Consider the following 20,213-nt stretch of genomic DNA (forward strand, 5'->3'; position numbering starts at 1 on the left):
GTGCCTGGTGGTGTGCTCAGGTACCCTAGAGGGTCGTCTAGCATGCACAGCACACTGATGTAAATTGTTTTGAATGGTCTCACCTCACTGAAATGTGCCTGGAGTTGTGTGGCATTCATAATCCAGTTCTGAAGGCATTGTTCACAACGAAGAGGTCATCAGTGTGGGATGTGCCCAAAGGACGTCCACTTCTATGCTTTTCTGTGACACTTTCAGTCTCTCTGTATCTCTGTTGCAATCTTATGGTGACACTTTCTGATATAATTGAAGCTCAGTTGCCATTTCCATCGGAGAACATTCCGCGTGAAGCCTCACAATGGTACGGTACTGCTGATAAACTGTTAGGTGCCGTCTTGGTCTCATGATGTCAAAATGTGAACAGCATGATGAGGAGGACTGGTTAGATACCAATTCTAATTGAACCCTGAAATTTATTGGATAATTCATAGATCAAAGAGCTGTTGTGAATTTTTCCATTAAGTTCCTTATTAAAGAACAGCAAGTTGTGCAAAAGGTTAATTTTCAACAAGTGAAGTTCAGATAGCTCCGACTAATTGCTCAGTATAATGCAGCTGCGGTGCTCGGAACTACAGGCCGGTTCCTGGATCCATGGATAAGGCAAAAAAGATTTGTATCCAGCATCCGCAAATAAAAGTCACACTTTTATTGAATCCGTTTAAAACATGAAAAAATCAAGTCAAGACTAAGTGCTTTGCCCGAAACGCGTATTTGCGAAAACATCTGTATAATGAAAACCACATACATTTTCTTGAGCAAAGTACAAAGATGACAGGGAATGAAGAAAACTAGAGTATAAATGGGTAAAAATCCATAATGAAATTTTGCAAAAAAATGCAGAAAATTCAAATTTTTACCCCCCCCCCCCCCAAAAAAAAAATGCAAAAAGAATGATAAATCGAGAGCATAGTAGATGTATTAAGGCACTACACACTTCATAGAAATATACAAAAAATGCAAAACAAAAATTGTTGTGAGCGCAAAGAAAAATGTGGCATTTTGGTGAAATTGCTGAGTGTATGAAAGTCATCTAAGGGCTCACTCGCACCCACAGGTCTGATTTCTCCACGTACAAGAACTCAGACCAATTATTCTGATCAGATGCTCATCAGAGTTTGGTCCGAGTGTCATCCGATGTTTTTCATACATGGAGAAATTAAAAAAAAAAAAAAGTTTCTCCCCGCTAGCTGACTGTCTGTCAAAATCAGACCACACTCTGATGTCACCCGAGTGCAGTCCGATTTTTTTCACAGACCTATTGGCTTCAATTGCCGATTTTTATCCGATCCTCAGATCAAAATCAGACCTGTTTCTGTGGTTTTTCGCAGACCTCTTGGTGTGCAAAAAATCACGGACATGTGACTGACCCCATAGGCACCTTGAAAAACTCCGAAGTGTGAAGGAGCCCTAACCCTGGGATTCGTCAGTCTAAGAAGTCATCATCTGCTTCCTGGCAGTGGGATATCACACGTTACTGTCCGATAATAAGAATCTGATACTTTATTATCTCAAATATAAAAAAAATTAAAAAGTTCCTTAAGGCTCTGTGCACACATTGAGTATTTGATGCAGAAATATCTGCACCATTTCTGAATCTCTTGGCAGAAAAATCGGTGCGTAAATTTTTTATACGTTTTTTTTTCCTCTTGTTTTTGATGCAGATTTCTCCCCACTCATTCCTATGAGTGAAATCTGCAAAGTGTGCACAGGCCCTAAAAGTTAAAAAACAATGACTGACAAATTTATATGCTGTGATTCTGTGCTGGGACGCTCAGGGTGTACGTCCGCTCCTCGGGATGCTTCAGAGCCGTGTGCTGCACTGAACATGTGAAGACAGCCCCATCATCCTCAGCTGCCGGTGTAATCGTCAAGAAACTCCACATTGAATGGACACCACTGGTGGTGGTGACACACAGAGAATGACAGACACCTGCCTCCAGCCTGACGCCATCTTTGGACCAGTCCACCATTATATCTCTGGGAAAGAAGTTATTAATCCTGCAGCTGAGGAGCAGTTCTTTTCCGATGATGGGTGTCACAGGATCAGCAGAGATAAACTGCACCTCTGGGGGTGTTCCTGGGGGGGGGGACACAATGAAAATTATTAATGGAGGTCTCAAGTCATGATCAAACACAGGGAACGACAGTTACATTGACATTTAAAAGGGTTGTCCAGGATAGGTGATAACTTGCTGATCAGTGGTGTCTGAACACAGAGAACTGTACCAATTGGAAGATCAAGAAATTTGTATCCTTGACAGGAAACTTTATCCCAGTTAAAAAATGGGCGAGCAGGAGGGAAGGAATGGAAGCCCTCCCAAATGATGAGCGGTTGAATTTGTGTAGCTTAGAAAAAAGACGTCTCAGAAGAGATCTCATTTATATGTATAAATACATGTGTGGTCAATATAAAGGACTGGCCCATGACTTATTCCATCCAAAGACAATACTAAGGACCTGGGGGCACTCGCTGCGAGTGGAAGAAAGGTGATTCCGGCAGCTAAATAGGAAAGGGTTCTTTACAGTTAGAGCAGTCAGACTGTGGAATGCCGACCACAAGAGGTAGTAACGGTGGAAAGGGCTGGATGATTTCCTCAGTACACACATTGTTGCTTATAGATGATTTAGTGCCGAAATGTATAATTGGTGGAGGAAGGTTGAACTAGATGGAGCTAGGTCTTTTTTTTTTCAACCTATGTAACTATGTAATTTCGAATGCCTGACCATTCATTATGGGGCTGTTGGGAAAACGAAGAGCGCAGCACTGGGGAATGAATGGAGCCGAGGTCAAACATGCGCACTGCCCCTCCATCCTAATGGGGATAAAAGCGTCCTGTCCTGCCGATCTTTGCAGGTCCCAGCACTTGGAAACCATGTTATCACTTATCCTGTGGCCGGCTGATAACTTATTCCCTTAAAACTGACGTCCAATAATCCGTAAAATCTAACAATCCGTCACTCCCTTACTCTAATACCTTGTGCGTTGACTTCGTAGGACAGTTCCTCTATGCCCCGCAGGCTGATGTGATTGATCTGACAGGTATACATCACCCCGACCTCCTCCTCAGTCACGGTCAGATCTATCTGGCTCCAGACGCTGTAATAATCGTCTTCACAGGGGAACGGCCCGAACTGCGTGGCTCCGCTCTGGACTTGGCCGTTCCTCAGCCATGTTATTTTTATAGGTTTTGGATAAAACCTTTCCACAATGCAGCTCAGGGTCAGTTTGCCTCCCATCCTGGGGTCCTGCGGCCAGCTCGTTATGTAACTCTTCTTGGGGCGCGCTAAACAAAAGAAATAGATCTATATTTTTTCTTTTATCTCCACCATTTTCAAGAGCTCTGCTTACTGTCAGTACACGGAAACATTTATTATCAAGGAAATTAAATACATTTTTGGAGCAGAAATTGAGCGGAAACTGTCCAAATTCTCCAAATCTGAACACTCCTGCTCAGTGGCCACTAAGGAGTGCTTATAAGAAGTAACAAAGGCGTGAGCATGTGCATAGCAAGTCATTTTTTCATCGCCATGCATAATGTCATTCGTTTGAACGGTTTTCCTGATATAGACGCCATGTGCACATAACCTAGGAGTTCGCACAGGCCGACTAATCAGGAGCCCGGGTGAGATTATAGTACGTGGGCAGTACAGCACTGACGCCTCCGCACCTACCTGCTACATTAACGTGGCTCTCCTGTCTGGCCGCAGCGCCCAGGGCCTTGTGCCGCACCGCACACACTAGCCTGGCGCTGTCATCCTGGACTGACGGGGGTGTATGACAGCCGGGAGGTGGCATTAAACAGGCTGCCATGTTTGCTGACCAGGTGCGTTGCGTGTCTGGTAATATCGGTGGCCTGCAGCAGGGGGTCATCTGTGCTTCCCCCATTTCCCGCCACTTGGTCGCTCTTTTCCATGTACCAGCAAATGTCCACAGCTTTAGGCCTGAAACCGTTGATGTTACATATGGCGACCATCTCCTCACCCGCCAGGTTCAGCTCCTGCAGGATAATCACAGAAACCTTTGGAGTCACTGCGGGGGGGGGGGGGGGGGGGGGGGGGGGAAGCGGATCAGTAATGTATGATACACTATCTCCAATCTCCAGCCAGATCCAGAGATTACAGAGAAGAGACTTGTCCTACTGAAGACGTTTACAATTAGCAACACCCATGGATGACATGGCTGATAACTGAGAACAAAAGCTATATTCACCTGCCCTACAGCTTCAACTTAATGGCTGATAACATAGAACAATGGGTGCATTTAGCCACCATACAGCATCAAAATGGCTGATAGAAAATAGAAGCATATACCTGCCATACAGTGCCTACCTGGTCTGAAATGGCTAATAACAGAGAACAATGGGTGCATTTATCTGCCATACAGTGTTGAAATGGCTGATAACAGAGAACAATAGTTGCATTCACCCACATTACAGTGTCTACCTGGTCTGAAATGACTGATAACAGAGAACAATGGGTGCAATTACCTGCCACACAGCATTGAAATGCATGATAACAGAGAAAAATAGGTGCATTTGTGAAGCCCCGCCGGTGTAGTGTCGGTGTCGGTGCATTACCTTCAGGGACTCCACGTTGCTGGATCTCCGTCACTGGTAGGAAATCTTCTGTTTTGATCGTGACGCCACTCTCAGAATTGCGGCCAGTAGGGACCGCCACTGCAGGTTGAGGGTCGCCTGGGGCTGATGGTGTGTGCAGTTAGATGTAGTAGCCTCCTGAGAGTGAGGCAAGCCCCAGGGCCCTGTGTAGGTTTGTAGTACCACAAGTCGCAGAATGACCACACAGGCAGGAATGTCTTTCAAGGGCTTTACTCACATTTGATGGCAGGGTGAGTAGCCCGGGCGTAGCTGGGATGAACCAGATGGGAACCAGGTATCCTTCAGGCTGACTTTATGAGGGTGACTACTGACTCGCCTTCCTTAGCCCTTGGTGGTTTGGGGTGACCCCGACTTTGAGTCCCTATGGGGGTCACCCAGGGAAGATGCGCCAAGCCTCTCTCCCCTTCTTGTTTGCCGTGTGCTTGTTCCCCGGACCAGGCCACTCCAGCCTCTTGCCTCCTATGACCTATGGGCCCTCACTGCGGTTACGTGGCTGCGGCTTTTGTAGTGTTGTGGTGTGGGCTTTAAGAGCCCCACACCGGCAGGTTTAGCAGAAGAAAGTTGAATCTATCCCCGCTTCGGGATCTGCCGCCCGGTTGGGCCTGGTGCTCTCTAGCAGTCTCCTTACTTCCCACTCCGTGCACTCTCTAGCTGAAGCTGGCTTTCAGGCAGCACTCCTAGTTGACCGTTCTCCCCCGTCTGTAGCCACTGCGCGGGCGCTGTTAGACAGCAACAGCCCCACAGGTCTGCTCCTCACTGAGCCCTATGGAGTTCTCTGCTCTAACTGACTCACTGCTCCTCCTCTCCTGTTCTTGCCTACGCCACCTAGCAACCAGACTCTCTTACCACACCCCTTGAGGGGAGATGGAGGCTCTACCCCCTCCACTATTCCAGTGAAGGTGAAGGCTTGCCCCCTCCTGGGATCCCCAGGGGTCCTCTCATGGGTACATGTGTGAGACCTGATCACTATGCGCCTGTGTTCCACACCCCAGTCAGCCTTCTGGATTACCTGTATTGTACTGTCCCCAGCATGGGTGCAGTACTCAGTGGTGCCTGACCAGGTCAGGGGCGCCACATTCCCCCTTAGTTATCACCAGCACGTCCTCGGGCTGCAAGACAACATTTTAAAATGCATAAAACATTAAAACATGTAAAACATTTTTAAAACCACCAGGTATCAGACATCACCACCCTCCACCCACAAGTCCGTTAACCCACCCAAAACCCTCTCAGGAGGCAGGTCACCGGTCCTGTTGGTAACCAGGTCTGGGCCATCCGTTTCCCCAGACCTTTCCTCCAATCTTCCTCTCCCGTTGGCCGCGACTTCAGCCACTTCTGGCAGGATGTAGAGGCGGCTTTCATGGGCTGGTGGTTTCAGGGTATACCTGGCCTGGTGGATCCGCGCCGTCAGCCTCTTCTGGCAGGATGCAGAGGCGGCCTCCACAGCTGGTGCTGGCCAGGTACCCTCTTTGTGGTGGTGAGCCAAGGCCCCATAAACAGGCGTGCTCTCTGGTCGCAGGTGAGCCAAGGCCCTTTTCTACGGACGGGCCCCCCTGGTTGCAGACGAGCCAAGCCCCTAAACAGGCTGGCCCTGGTGGTGGTGCCACTGGTGTAACTATTTACACTGCGAGAGTTTGTGGCTATAGCCAGTTCATAGCCTTAAGGTTTATGGTTTTCTCACAATAGTTTTTGTGGGCGCATTTCTTAAACGTTGCAAACAAAACTTGTCAAAACTGGTCAAAACAGTAACTTCTTACTTTCCTTTACTTTACTCCTCTTTTTCACCAGGGCGTGGGCATGTTGGGCACTGGCACCTGTGACTTTCTTGCTCTCCGTCGTCGTCCGTGGTTGTCTCATCTGTAGGATCTTTGTCTGTGGTTGTTGCATCTGTAGGATCTTTATCTTTCCTTTCTTGGTCTTCGTCTGTTTCTTTTTCTGTATCTGTTTCTTTATCTCTGTCTTTTCTTTCTTGTCTTTCTTGTCTTTCTTGTCTTTCTTGTCTTTCTTGTCGTTCTTGTCTTTCTTGTCTGGGACATGGTGCTACGTCTAAGGCATAGTAGCCCCTTTCTCCTTGATGTAAGGTGAACTGTACTAAGTCCCCAACTTTCAAATTTCTGCCTGAATGTCCTCTGGGCAGGTGGGCTTGAACATCTCTTCGATTTACAAATATGCCCTCTTTTATTCCTTTTACTACAATGAAGCCGTATCCGCTTTTCAGGTTGAAGTCCTCTACTATTCCTCTGTAAAGGGGTCCTCTAGCCTGGGCTTTGGACCTTCTTAGGCACCTTTTCTCCTCCAGGTCTCTGACCGTGACTTCCCTCTGCTCTGGAGACTGCGGTGTTGGAGCAACCTGTGTTCTGCTGCGCCGTGTCTTGCGGGCTGGATTCATGCTTGCAGGCTTCCAGGTGAGGTCTTTAGGTTGATCTTCGTCTGCAGACGGTGTCAAGTCTTCCTCCTCCCAGCGGGAATAGGGCAGCATCTCCGGCTCTGGGTAGGGGTCTGCTGCGGTTGGCTCCGGAGTCAGCTCCTCAGCTTCCTGGCCTCCTCTCCCCCTTAGTTCTTCGCTGCACTCCTTTGGTGGCAGTGCTGGGGATGGGCTTGCTTCCGCTGGTCTGGGCGGTGGACTCTCTGGCGCAGCTGCAGGAGTTGTCTGAATCTCCTTGGGGGTATACGGAGGGAGCAGGTACCGATCCACCATCTCTTGTGGGAACTGGGCCTCTAGGTCAGCCTTCAGCTTCCAGTATTCAGGATCCTCTCCTATCAGGGTCTTTCTAGCAGGGACCTCTGTGGACTGGGGAGCGGTGTCTGCTCTGGCCTTGCAGGCCGGGGAAAATAGTGATGCAATCTCTTGGCGGGCCGCGCCCTGTATGGCGGCGGCCTGGTCTTGGCGGGCCGCGCCTGGCATGGCGGCGGCCTGGTCTTGGCGGGCCGCGCCTGGCATGGCGGCGGCCTGGTCTTGGCGGGCCGCGCCTGGCATGGCGGCGGCCTGGTCTTGGCGGGCCGCGCCCGGCATGGCGGCGGCCTGGTCTTGGCGGGCCGCGCCCGGCATGGCGGCGGCCTGGTCTTGGCGGGCCGCGCCCGGCATGGCGGCGGCCTGGTCTTGGCGGGCCGCGCCCGGCATGGCGGCGGCCTGGTCTTGGCGGGCCGCGCCCGCATGGCGGCGGCCTGGTCTTGGCGGGCCGCGCCCGGCATGGCGGCGGCCTGGATCAGTGTCGCTGTTGCAGGGGGCTCTGTGCAGGCTGGGCTGGACGTCGCTGCATCGATCGGAGCTTGGCGGGCCGCACCCGGCGGGGCTGCGGCCTGGTTCAGCATATCACTTGCGGCGCGGACTAGCGTCGCTGCTGCGTTGGGGTCTTGGCGGACCGGGTTCAGTAGGGTGGCAGCCTGGGTCAGCGTCACACCTGCAGCACGGATGAGCACTGCCGTGGTGGTCGGAGCCCTGCGGGACAGGCGGGGCATCGCTGCAGCGGCCTGGACTTGGCGGGCCGCATCTAGCGTGGCTGCGGCCTCACTCAGCGTCGCCGCATCGGGCGCCTCCTCTGGGATCGCGGTCGCAGCAGCTAGGGTCGGGGCTCTTGTTCTAGCCGGGGCAACACCGGACTCACCCATCGGGGTCTGAATCGTCGTCGCCGCTCGATCCGGCAGGCTCCGCGCGGCTCCCTCCTCATAGGTCCGCACCGCCGCAGCCATTTCCAGGAGCTCCGTGCGTTCTTCTCTGAGCCGTCGCACGATCCCGGCCTCCAGCCGGTCGCAGAAGATGGCAAGCTCTCGGCACCACCAGGCAGCAGTGCCTGGTTCTGGGTATCCGCGTCTGGACTCCATTTTCTCTACCAAGCTGCTGGCTTCCCTTCTGCTCCGCCGTCTCTGGACGCTTCCGCTTTCTTCATCAGCGAGGTCAGGACTCTGCAGGGGATCTCTGGGTAGCCACACCTCTTCGTGGGCGGTAACTTCTCCCAGCGCGGGCTGCTGTTGTTTTTCAGCGCGCTTTTCATGGTGGCAATATGGCGGCGCTTCCAATTTTTCAAGCGGACCGCCCAGGCACATGGTCACCTGTCTGAACAGGTCTAGTCCTTATCCTGTTCGTGACGCCAGATGTGAAGCCCCGCCGGTGTAGTGTCGGTGTCGGTGCATTACCTTCAGGGACTCCACGTTGCTGGATCTCCGTCACTGGTAGGAAATCTTCTGTTTTGATCGTGACGCCACTCTCAGAATTGCGGCCAGTAGGGACCGCCACTGCAGGTTGAGGGTCGCCTGGGGCTGATGGTGTGTGCAGTTAGATGTAGTAGCCTCCTGAGAGTGAGGCAAGCCCCAGGGCCCTGTGTAGGTTTGTAGTACCACAAGTCGCAGAATGACCACACAGGCAGGAATGTCTTTCAAGGGCTTTACTCACATTTGATGGCAGGGTGAGTAGCCCGGGCGTAGCTGGGATGAACCAGATGGGAACCAGGTATCCTTCAGGCTGACTTTATGAGGGTGACTACTGACTCGCCTTCCTTAGCCCTTGGTGGTTTGGGGTGACCCCGACTTTGAGTCCCTATGGGGGTCACCCAGGGAAGATGCGCCAAGCCTCTCTCCCCTTCTTGTTTGCCGTGTGCTTGTTCCCCGGACCAGGCCACTCCAGCCTCTTGCCTCCTATGACCTATGGGCCCTCACTGCGGTTACGTGGCTGCGGCTTTTGTAGTGTTGTGGTGTGGGCTTTAAGAGCCCCACACCGGCAGGTTTAGCAGAAGAAAGTTGAATCTATCCCCGCTTCGGGATCTGCCGCCCGGTTGGGCCTGGTGCTCTCTAGCAGTCTCCTTACTTCCCACTCCGTGCACTCTCTAGCTGAAGCTGGCTTTCAGGCAGCACTCCTAGTTGACCGTTCTCCCCCGTCTGTAGCCACTGCGCGGGCGCTGTTAGACAGCAACAGCCCCACAGGTCTGCTCCTCACTGAGCCCTATGGAGTTCTCTGCTCTAACTGACTCACTGCTCCTCCTCTCCTGTTCTTGCCTACGCCACCTAGCAACCAGACTCTCTTACCACACCCCTTGAGGGGAGATGGAGGCTCTACCCCCTCCACTATTCCAGTGAAGGTGAAGGCTTGCCCCCTCCTGGGATCCCCAGGGGTCCTCTCATGGGTACATGTGTGAGACCTGATCACTATGCGCCTGTGTTCCACACCCCAGTCAGCCTTCTGGATTACCTGTATTGTACTGTCCCCAGCATGGGTGCAGTACTCAGTGGTGCCTGACCAGGTCAGGGGCGCCACATTCCCCCTTAGTTATCACCAGCACGTCCTCGGGCTGCAAGACAACATTTTAAAATGCATAAAACATTAAAACATGTAAAACATTTTTAAAACCACCAGGTATCAGACATCACCACCCTCCACCCACAAGTCCGTTAACCCACCCAAAACCCTCTCAGGAGGCAGGTCACCGGTCCTGTTGGTAACCAGGTCTGGGCCATCCGTTTCCCCAGACCTTTCCTCCAATCTTCCTCTCCCGTTGGCCGCGACTTCAGCCACTTCTGGCAGGATGTAGAGGCGGCTTTCATGGGCTGGTGGTTTCAGGGTATACCTGGCCTGGTGGATCCGCGCCGTCAGCCTCTTCTGGCAGGATGCAGAGGCGGCCTCCACAGCTGGTGCTGGCCAGGTACCCTCTTTGTGGTGGTGAGCCAAGGCCCCATAAACAGGCGTGCTCTCTGGTCGCAGGTGAGCCAAGGCCCTTTTCTACGGACGGGCCCCCCTGGTTGCAGACGAGCCAAGCCCCTAAACAGGCTGGCCCTGGTGGTGGTGCCACTGGTGTAACTATTTACACTGCGAGAGTTTGTGGCTATAGCCAGTTCATAGCCTTAAGGTTTATGGTTTTCTCACAATAGTTTTTGTGGGCGCATTTCTTAAACGTTGCAAACAAAACTTGTCAAAACTGGTCAAAACAGTAACTTCTTACTTTCCTTTACTTTACTCCTCTTTTTCACCAGGGCGTGGGCATGTTGGGCACTGGCACCTGTGACTTTCTTGCTCTCCGTCGTCGTCCGTGGTTGTCTCATCTGTAGGATCTTTGTCTGTGGTTGTTGCATCTGTAGGATCTTTATCTTTCCTTTCTTGGTCTTCGTCTGTTTCTTTTTCTGTATCTGTTTCTTTATCTCTGTCTTTTCTTTCTTGTCTTTCTTGTCTTTCTTGTCTTTCTTGTCGTTCTTGTCTTTCTTGTCTGGGACATGGTGCTACGTCTAAGGCATAGTAGCCCCTTTCTCCTTGATGTAAGGTGAACTGTACTAAGTCCCCAACTTTCAAATTTCTGCCTGAATGTCCTCTGGGCAGGTGGGCTTGAACATCTCTTCGATTTACAAATATGCCCTCTTTTATTCCTTTTACTACAATGAAGCCGTATCCGCTTTTCAGGTTGAAGTCCTCTACTATTCCTCTGTAAAGGGGTCCTCTAGCCTGGGCTTTGGACCTTCTTAGGCACCTTTTCTCCTCCAGGTCTCTGACCGTGACTTCCCTCTGCTCTGGAGACTGCGGTGTTGGAGCAACCTGTGTTCTGCTGCGCCGTGTCTTGCGGGCTGGATTCATGCTTGCAGGCTTCCAGGTGAGGTCTTTAGGTTGATCTTCGTCTGCAGACGGTGTCAAGTCTTCCTCCTCCCAGCGGGAATAGGGCAGCATCTCCGGCTCTGGGTAGGGGTCTGCTGCGGTTGGCTCCGGAGTCAGCTCCTCAGCTTCCTGGCCTCCTCTCCCCCTTAGTTCTTCGCTGCACTCCTTTGGTGGCAGTGCTGGGGATGGGCTTGCTTCCGCTGGTCTGGGCGGTGGACTCTCTGGCGCAGCTGCAGGAGTTGTCTGAATCTCCTTGGGGGTATACGGAGGGAGCAGGTACCGATCCACCATCTCTTGTGGGAACTGGGCCTCTAGGTCAGCCTTCAGCTTCCAGTATTCAGGATCCTCTCCTATCAGGGTCTTTCTAGCAGGGACCTCTGTGGACTGGGGAGCGGTGTCTGCTCTGGCCTTGCAGGCCGGGGAAAATAGTGATGCAATCTCTTGGCGGGCCGCGCCCTGTATGGCGGCGGCCTGGTCTTGGCGGGCCGCGCCTGGCATGGCGGCGGCCTGGTCTTGGCGGGCCGCGCCTGGCATGGCGGCGGCCTGGTCTTGGCGGGCCGCGCCTGGCATGGCGGCGGCCTGGTCTTGGCGGGCCGCGCCCGGCATGGCGGCGGCCTGGTCTTGGCGGGCCGCGCCCGGCATGGCGGCGGCCTGGTCTTGGCGGGCCGCGCCCGGCATGGCGGCGGCCTGGTCTTGGCGGGCCGCGCCCGGCATGGCGGCGGCCTGGTCTTGGCGGGCCGCGCCCGGCATGGCGGCGGCCTGGATCAGTGTCGCTGTTGCAGGGGGCTCTGTGCAGGCTGGGCTGGACGTCGCTGCATCGATCGGAGCTTGGCGGGCCGCACCCGGCGGGGCTGCGGCCTGGTTCAGCATATCACTTGCGGCGCGGACTAGCGTCGCTGCTGCGTTGGGGTCTTGGCGGACCGGGTTCAGTAGGGTGGCAGCCTGGGTCAGCGTCACACCTGCAGCACGGATGAGCACTGCCGTGGTGGTCGGAGCCCTGCGGGACAGGCGGGGCATCGCTGCAGCGGCCTGGACTTGGCGGGCCGCATCTAGCGTGGCTGCGGCCTCACTCAGCGTCGCCGCATCGGGCGCCTCCTCTGGGATCGCGGTCGCAGCAGCTAGGGTCGGGGCTCTTGTTCTAGCCGGGGCAACACCGGACTCACCCATCGGGGTCTGAATCGTCGTCGCCGCTCGATCCGGCAGGCTCCGCGCGGCTCCCTCCTCATAGGTCCGCACCGCCGCAGCCATTTCCAGGAGCTCCGTGCGTTCTTCTCTGAGCCGTCGCACGATCCCGGCCTCCAGCCGGTCGCAGAAGATGGCAAGCTCTCGGCACCACCAGGCAGCAGTGCCTGGTTCTGGGTATCCGCGTCTGGACTCCATTTTCTCTACCAAGCTGCTGGCTTCCCTTCTGCTCCGCCGTCTCTGGACGCTTCCGCTTTCTTCATCAGCGAGGTCAGGACTCTGCAGGGGATCTCTGGGTAGCCACACCTCTTCGTGGGCGGTAACTTCTCCCAGCGCGGGCTGCTGTTGTTTTTCAGCGCGCTTTTCATGGTGGCAATATGGCGGCGCTTCCAATTTTTCAAGCGGACCGCCCAGGCACATGGTCACCTGTCTGAACAGGTCTAGTCCTTATCCTGTTCGTGACGCCAGATGTGAAGCCCCGCCGGTGTAGTGTCGGTGTCGGTGCATTACCTTCAGGGACTCCACGTTGCTGGATCTCCGTCACTGGTAGGAAATCTTCTGTTTTGATCGTGACGCCACTCTCAGAATTGCGGCCAGTAGGGACCGCCACTGCAGGTTGAGGGTCGCCTGGGGCTGATGGTGTGTGCAGTTAGATGTAGTAGCCTCCTGAGAGTGAGGCAAGCCCCAGGGCCCTGTGTAGGTTTGTAGTACCACAAGTCGCAGAATGACCACACAGGCAGGAATGTCTTTCAAGGGCTTTACTCACATTTGATGGCAGGGTGAGTAGCCCGGGCGTAGCTGGGATGAACCAGATGGGAACCAGGTATCCTTCAGGCTGACTTTATGAGGGTGACTACTGACTCGCCTTCCTTAGCCCTTGGTGGTTTGGGGTGACCCCGACTTTGAGTCCCTATGGGGGTCACCCAGGGAAGATGCGCCAAGCCTCTCTCCCCTTCTTGTTTGCCGTGTGCTTGTTCCCCGGACCAGGCCACTCCAGCCTCTTGCCTCCTATGACCTATGGGCCCTCACTGCGGTTACGTGGCTGCGGCTTTTGTAGTGTTGTGGTGTGGGCTTTAAGAGCCCCACACCGGCAGGTTTAGCAGAAGAAAGTTGAATCTATCCCCGCTTCGGGATCTGCCGCCCGGTTGGGCCTGGTGCTCTCTAGCAGTCTCCTTACTTCCCACTCCGTGCACTCTCTAGCTGAAGCTGGCTTTCAGGCAGCACTCCTAGTTGACCGTTCTCCCCCGTCTGTAGCCACTGCGCGGGCGCTGTTAGACAGCAACAGCCCCACAGGTCTGCTCCTCACTGAGCCCTATGGAGTTCTCTGCTCTAACTGACTCACTGCTCCTCCTCTCCTGTTCTTGCCTACGCCACCTAGCAACCAGACTCTCTTACCACACCCCTTGAGGGGAGATGGAGGCTCTACCCCCCTCCACTATTCCAGTGAAGGTGAAGGCTTGCCCCCTCCTGGGATCCCCAGGGGTCCTCTCATGGGTACATGTGTGAGACCTGATCACTATGCGCCTGTGTTCCACACCCCAGTCAGCCTTCTGGATTACCTGTATTGTACTGTCCCCAGCATGGGTGCAGTACTCAGTGGTGCCTGACCAGGTCAGGGGCGCCACACATTCACCCTCCACAAGGTGTCTACCTGGTCTGAAATGACTGATATCAGGGGTTAATAGGCTGGCTCAGTCTGAGATGACTGATAACAGAAAGCAATAGATTGACTACATGACTACAGGGGGCTCTACCAGTTTGGATCATTATGGCCTCCACATCCTGTATCTTCAGTATAATATTGGGGTCTGCAGCTGATAACCCGGATAACAAATTACCTGAGGCCAGAAATTTCCAGTATAAAATTGCAGTGGTCACGATGATGGCTGTGGCCATGAGCACTGCGCTGACGGTGAGCGCCGTCCGGCCCGACGCTGGTACCACTGCCAACAGAGAGAGCACACGGTTACTTCCCATCGGGCGGACGTGTCCTAGGTCATCTCACATTTGTGCCATTTTTACCTGTCTCGCTGGCGCCATCACAGCAGATTAATGTAAGGCTGCATCAGCTTCATAAACTTAGTATTACAGTGCCTTGCAAAAGTATTCATACCGCGTGGACTTTTCCACACATTTTCATGTTACACCTACAAACCTGAATGTATCTTATGTGGATATTATGTGATATGCCAACACTAAGCAGCAAGCATTTGTGAAGTGTAAAGGAAATTATACATGGATTTCTAAAAATTTTAAAAACATAAATTTGAAAATTGTGACTTGCATTTGTATTCATCCCCCTTCGTAGGACCACCTTTCTCTGTACTTACGTCTGTATAGCGCTATATAAGTGGGTACAATAAAAGAATTACTGCTGTGTCTTTTGGGGTCTGTCTCCACCAGCGTTATACAGCTAGAGAATGAAAGGTTTGTCCATTGTTATTAAGAAATTAGCTCTAGCTCCGTGAGATTGGAGGGAGACGTCTGTGATCAGCAATTTTCAGGTCTTATCACAGATTCCCAATGGGATTTAGGTCTGGACTGTGACATTCACACACTTGAATATACTTTGATCTAAACCATTCATTGCAGCTCTGGTTGTTTAGGGTCATTGTCTTGTTGGAAGGTGAACCTTCCCAGTCTCAAGTCTTTTGCAGCCTCTAACAGGTTTTCCTCCAGGATTGCTCTGTATTTAGCTCTATTTATCTTCCCATCAATTCTGACCAGCTTCCCTGCCCTTGCTGAAGAAAAGCCTCCCCACAGCATGATGCTGCCACCACCATGTGTGACGGTGGGGATGGTGTTTTCAGGGGTGACATGCAGTGTTAGTTTTCCCCCACACATGGTGTTTTGCATTTTAGCCTAACAAGTTCTATTGTGGTCCCATGACCAGATCACCTTCTTCCTCATGCTCTCTGTATTCACTACATGTATTTTTAAAAACCTTAAACAGGACTTCTTATGGCTTTCTTTCAACAATGGCTTTCTTCCTGCCATTTTCCCATAGAGGCCAGATTTGTGGAGTATATGACTAATAGTCCTGTGGACAGATTCTCCCACCTGAGCTGTGGATCTCTGCAGCTCCTCCAGAGTGACCAGGAGCCTCTTGGCTGCTTCTCTAATTATTGCTCTCTTTTGCTTTGGATGTCAGGTTAGGTGACGGCCATGTCTTGGTAGGTTTGCAGTTGTGCCATACTTCCATTTTTACATTATGAATTGACAGTTCTCTGTGAGATGTTCAGAGCTTGGGCTATTTTTTTTTTTTTTTTTTATAACCTAACCCTGCGTTACTCTTCTCAATAACTTTATCCCTGACCTGTCTAATGTGTTCCTTGGTTTTCATTATGCTGTTTGATCCCTAATGCTCTCATACAAGTCTCTGAGGCCTCCATAGAACAGCTGTAGTTAGAGTGAGAATGAATTACACAAGGACAACTTAATTTACTAATTAGGTGACTTCTAGAGGCAATTAGTCACTCTGGATTTTATTTAATGGTATCAGACTACAGGGGGCTGAATACAAATGCACATCACAATTTTCAGATTTATGATTTTAGAATAGTTAGAAAACCATTTATCATTTTCTTTACACTTCACAAATACTCGTTACTTTGTGCACATAAAATCCCAACAAAATACATTTAAAGCGTAACCATTGTTTTAATTTTTATTCCGTAAATCAATAATACACATGAAAATATGCAACTTTGTAATAAATCTTATCAGAGAAATTTGCTTCTTCCTCTGCCAAGATTGATCAGTCATTATCAATATTCTCACTTCTGAGGAAAAATCTGTATTCAGTGAAGACTTTCCCATTACTGAAATAGGAGATGGCAGTTGGTGCTGATGAGATTAACTGAGCTTGGCTGTCCACCTCTGGGGACAGTTTTTGTTCAAATGCATGTATTTGGGGTTAAAATTCATTTTTGCAACTCTGTTTCCTTAAAAATTGTTGCATTTTTCTTTTTCAGGCTCTTTATATCCCTCAGCATTCAAGAAGATAAAAGGGTTAAAAACTCTCCGACTGGATCGTCAGAACAAGCTCACTGATGGATCCTCAGTTAACTCATTCTGCAGCCAGCAATAGACAATGCAACACGATAGAAGGCAAATGATAATTTTTTTTAATGAAACCCTATTGTAAATATGATTTTTAGCCAAAAATACATACAACCCCATTAGCATAGTCTGTGCATCTTGTCATATCCCTGTGATACATTGAATTACTGTGTGACGTCACACTTACCTGTGAGGTGGATGGCGGTGTCTCTTGTCAGAGGTTGAGGCAGTGACTGGTGTCTGACCTCACACATGATCACGCTGCCATCGTCTTCCTCAGTAAACAGTATGGAGACCTGACTGTCGGCAGTAAAGGTCCCGTTGTCACCCTGGAACGGGACCCCTGAGCAGATATCCTTAGTAAGAACCATTTCTCTTTTCTCCTTCTTCATTATCCACTTTATCTCGAGATCTTGCGGATAAAAATGACTGAGCTTACAAATAAAGGTCTTCATCTCTCCGCTGGTCACATGAGGGTCCTCCGGGAGCAGTCCGACGGTGGGTTGCGCTGTGCACAATACAGGGAATATAAGTTATACTGTGGTTTAAGGTTATACCTAGATACAATCTTCAATCCTGAAGCTGGCCTTACATATTAGATATTGCACAAACAAATGCTCGCTGTTCCTCTTGAGCCTCCCCATACACATGTCTGATAAATGTGTTCGCAATAGGATTTGGGGGATAAATGACAGCCGGACTTCTCTGGTGGCAGCTTATCTCCCCTGAGGACAACAGAACTGGGCATGTTAAAAACCAGATGCCCAATCTTTCTCTCCACAATATCTGCCATCCAGGGAAATTTTGGAGACCCCAATACATGTTAGATGATTAGTCAGACTCCTCAGAATCAGTGGCTAAAGCTGACATTAATCTAATGTGTATGGCTGGCTGAAGATGCATCATGTCTAGTGACGAGCGGGCACTACCATGTTCGGGTGATCGGTACTCGTAACGGCTAGTGATGAGCGAGCACTACCATGCTCGGGTGCTCGGCACTTGTAATGGATAGTGATGAGCAGGCACTACCATGCTCGGGTGCTCAGCACTCGTAACAGATAGTGATGAGCGAGCACTACCATGCTCGGGTGCTCGGCACTTATAACGGATAGTGGTGAGCAAGCACTACCATGCTCGGGTGCTCGGCACTTGTAACGGATAGTGATGAGCAGGCACTACCATGCTCGGGTGTTCGGCACTTGTAATGGATAGTGATGAGCAGGCACTACCATGCTCGGGTGCTCAGCACTCGTAACAGATAGTGATGAGCGAGCACTACCATGCTCGGGTGCTCGGCACTTATAACGGATAGTGGTGAGCAAGCACTACCATGCTCGGGTGCTCGGCACTTGTAACGGATAGTGATGAGCGAGCACTACCATGCTCGGGTGCTCGGCACTTGTAATGGATAGTGATGAGCAGGCACTACCATGCTCGGGTGCTCAGCACTCGTAACAGATAGTGATGAGCGAGCACTACCATGCTCGGGTGCTCGGCACTTATAACGGATAGTGGTGAGCAAGCACTACCATGCTCGGGTGCTCGGCACTTGTAACGGATAGTGGTGAGCAAGCACTACCACGCTCGGGTGCTCGGCACTTGTAACGGATAGTGATGAGCATGCACTACCATGCTCGGGTGCTCGGCACTTGTAACGGATAGTGATGAGCAGGCACTACCATGCTCGGGTGCTCGGCACTTGTAACGGATAGTGATGAGCATGCACTACCATGCTCGGGTGCTCGGCACTTGTAACGGATAGTGATGAGCAGGCACTACCATGCTCGGGTGCTCGGCACTTGTAACGGATAGTGGTGAGCAAGCACTACCACGCTCGGGTGCTCGGCACTTGTAACGGATAGTGATGAGCATGCACTACCATGCTCGGGTGCTCGGCACTTGTAACGGATAGTGATGAGCATGCACTACCATGCTCGGGTGCTCGGCACTTGTAACGGATAGTGATGAGCAGGCACTACCATGCTCGGGTGCTCGGCACTTGTAACGGATAGTGATGAGCAGGCACTACCATGCTCGGGTGCTCGGCACTTGTAACGGATAGTGATGAGCGGGCACTACCATGCTCGGGTGCTCGGCACTCATAACAGATAGTGATGAGCGAGCACTACCATGCTCGGGTGCTCGGCACTTGTAACAGATAGTGATGAGCGAGCACTACCATGCTCGGGTGCTCGGCACTTATAACGGATAGTGATGAGCATGCACTACCATGCTCGGGTGCTCGGCACTTGTAACAGATAGTGATGAGCGGGCACTACCATGCTCGGGTGCTCGGCACTTATAACGGATAGTGGTGAGCGAGCACTGCCATGCTCCATTGGTTAAAACATTTTCATTGATTTCCATTGATGATTTTTGTGTGATTTTGTTGTCAGCACATTCAACTTTGTACAGAACAAAGTATTCAATGAGAATATTTCATTCATTCAGATCTAGGAAGTATTATTTGAGTGTTCTCATTAATTTTTTGAGCAGTGTATATATTGTCTCATGTAAATTATGCAACTTTTAAAAAAAAAAAAACATTCCAATTGATGAATCAGCTGAAAACATTCAAAAAGCCCAATCCCCGTCCACAATGATGAAAATAAAAAAAGACAGGCGAACACAAAATAGACTAAACAAAGAAGCAAATTAAAAGAATAAAAAGCAAATGAAAACCACTGAAAATAAAAGAAAAAAAGGTGCAAATGCAATAACGAATAGGTCCCTTTAGTGTACACATCAGCTGATCCTGGAGTACAGCCTTTACTGCTGAATTCACAGTTCTGCAGGCTTCACAGCTGAAATCATCTAGAAAAATTAAAAATGTTCGACTCAACTGGAACCACCACCCTATATTAGGGTGGGATGGATTTTTCTTTTTTCTCTATTTCGAAGCCCCCCCAACGAGATAAAAATATTATGACAGCAGGATCCCCCTTTTTTGATTGTCACAGATGTACACCTATTATGCAGAGTACCGCCATTGCTCACCTGCGAGTCTAAGGACCAGCGATGCTTCCCCAACCTCTGGAGATATTAGCACAGTGCAGGTGTACTCGCCTTCATCCTCCAGCGTCAGGTTGGGCAGGTATAATGAGGCATTGCCCGTCTCCAGGAGTCGGTGGTCTATGGAGCTCTTCGGTCGCAGTGAATTGATTTTATCTCCATCAAACGTGTACACCAGTCTCAGCGCTCCACCGCTGCCCCTCACCGTCCACTTCACAGCCACATCTTCCACTCTGATAAGTTCCAGGAGGGTGAAATGACAATGGAGTAAAATGTCTCCATCCACCAGGACCACAGGCTGCGGTGCAGATGTCGTCACTTCCAGGCATTCTGGAGGGGAGTACATAGGAGAGGGTCTCTTACTACGTGTCACCCTCATCTCTACACCAGGTCCTGATGGCCATGACTGCAGGTGGCATAAGAAGTCAAGGGGACCGGCCATATTGACCATGAGGCCTGAGCTTCATACTCACCTGTCAGTGAACACAGAACGCCCAAGACAACGATCCTCGCCATAAGCTGCTCAGGAGGATCCCTGCAGTCACATACCTGGACTCTGGACACCTGTAATCTGCTCCTGGGAGGAGACAGGAAGCAGCGGCACAGCCTGGATCCACGGCAAAACTGTATACAATACCATATGTGGATATTACATCTGTAGGAGCATGTAAAAGTAATCACACCCTCACCGTGCAGCCTGTAGACATTGCAAATTAATATTAAAATACCTCATACACAGCTGTTGGCCAACC

General features: G+C 51.2%; 1 gene segment (V, D, J or C); it reads right to left on the reverse strand.

The window, feature by feature from the left end:
- Positions 1-1,001: 1,001 nt before the first annotated feature.
- LOC142310339 (Ig heavy chain C region-like) lies at positions 1,002-19,977 on the reverse strand. The segment is given in 7 exon segments: positions 1,002-2,095; positions 2,994-3,302; positions 3,691-4,048; positions 14,226-14,330; positions 16,637-16,957; positions 19,447-19,791; positions 19,935-19,977. Coding segments are annotated over 7 exon segments (1,816 nt in total).
- Between the last annotated feature and the right edge of the window lie 236 nt (positions 19,978-20,213).

This window comes from Anomaloglossus baeobatrachus, chromosome 5 (assembly GCF_048569485.1).
Source record: "Anomaloglossus baeobatrachus isolate aAnoBae1 chromosome 5, aAnoBae1.hap1, whole genome shotgun sequence".
NCBI lineage: Eukaryota > Metazoa > Chordata > Amphibia > Anura > Aromobatidae > Anomaloglossus > Anomaloglossus baeobatrachus.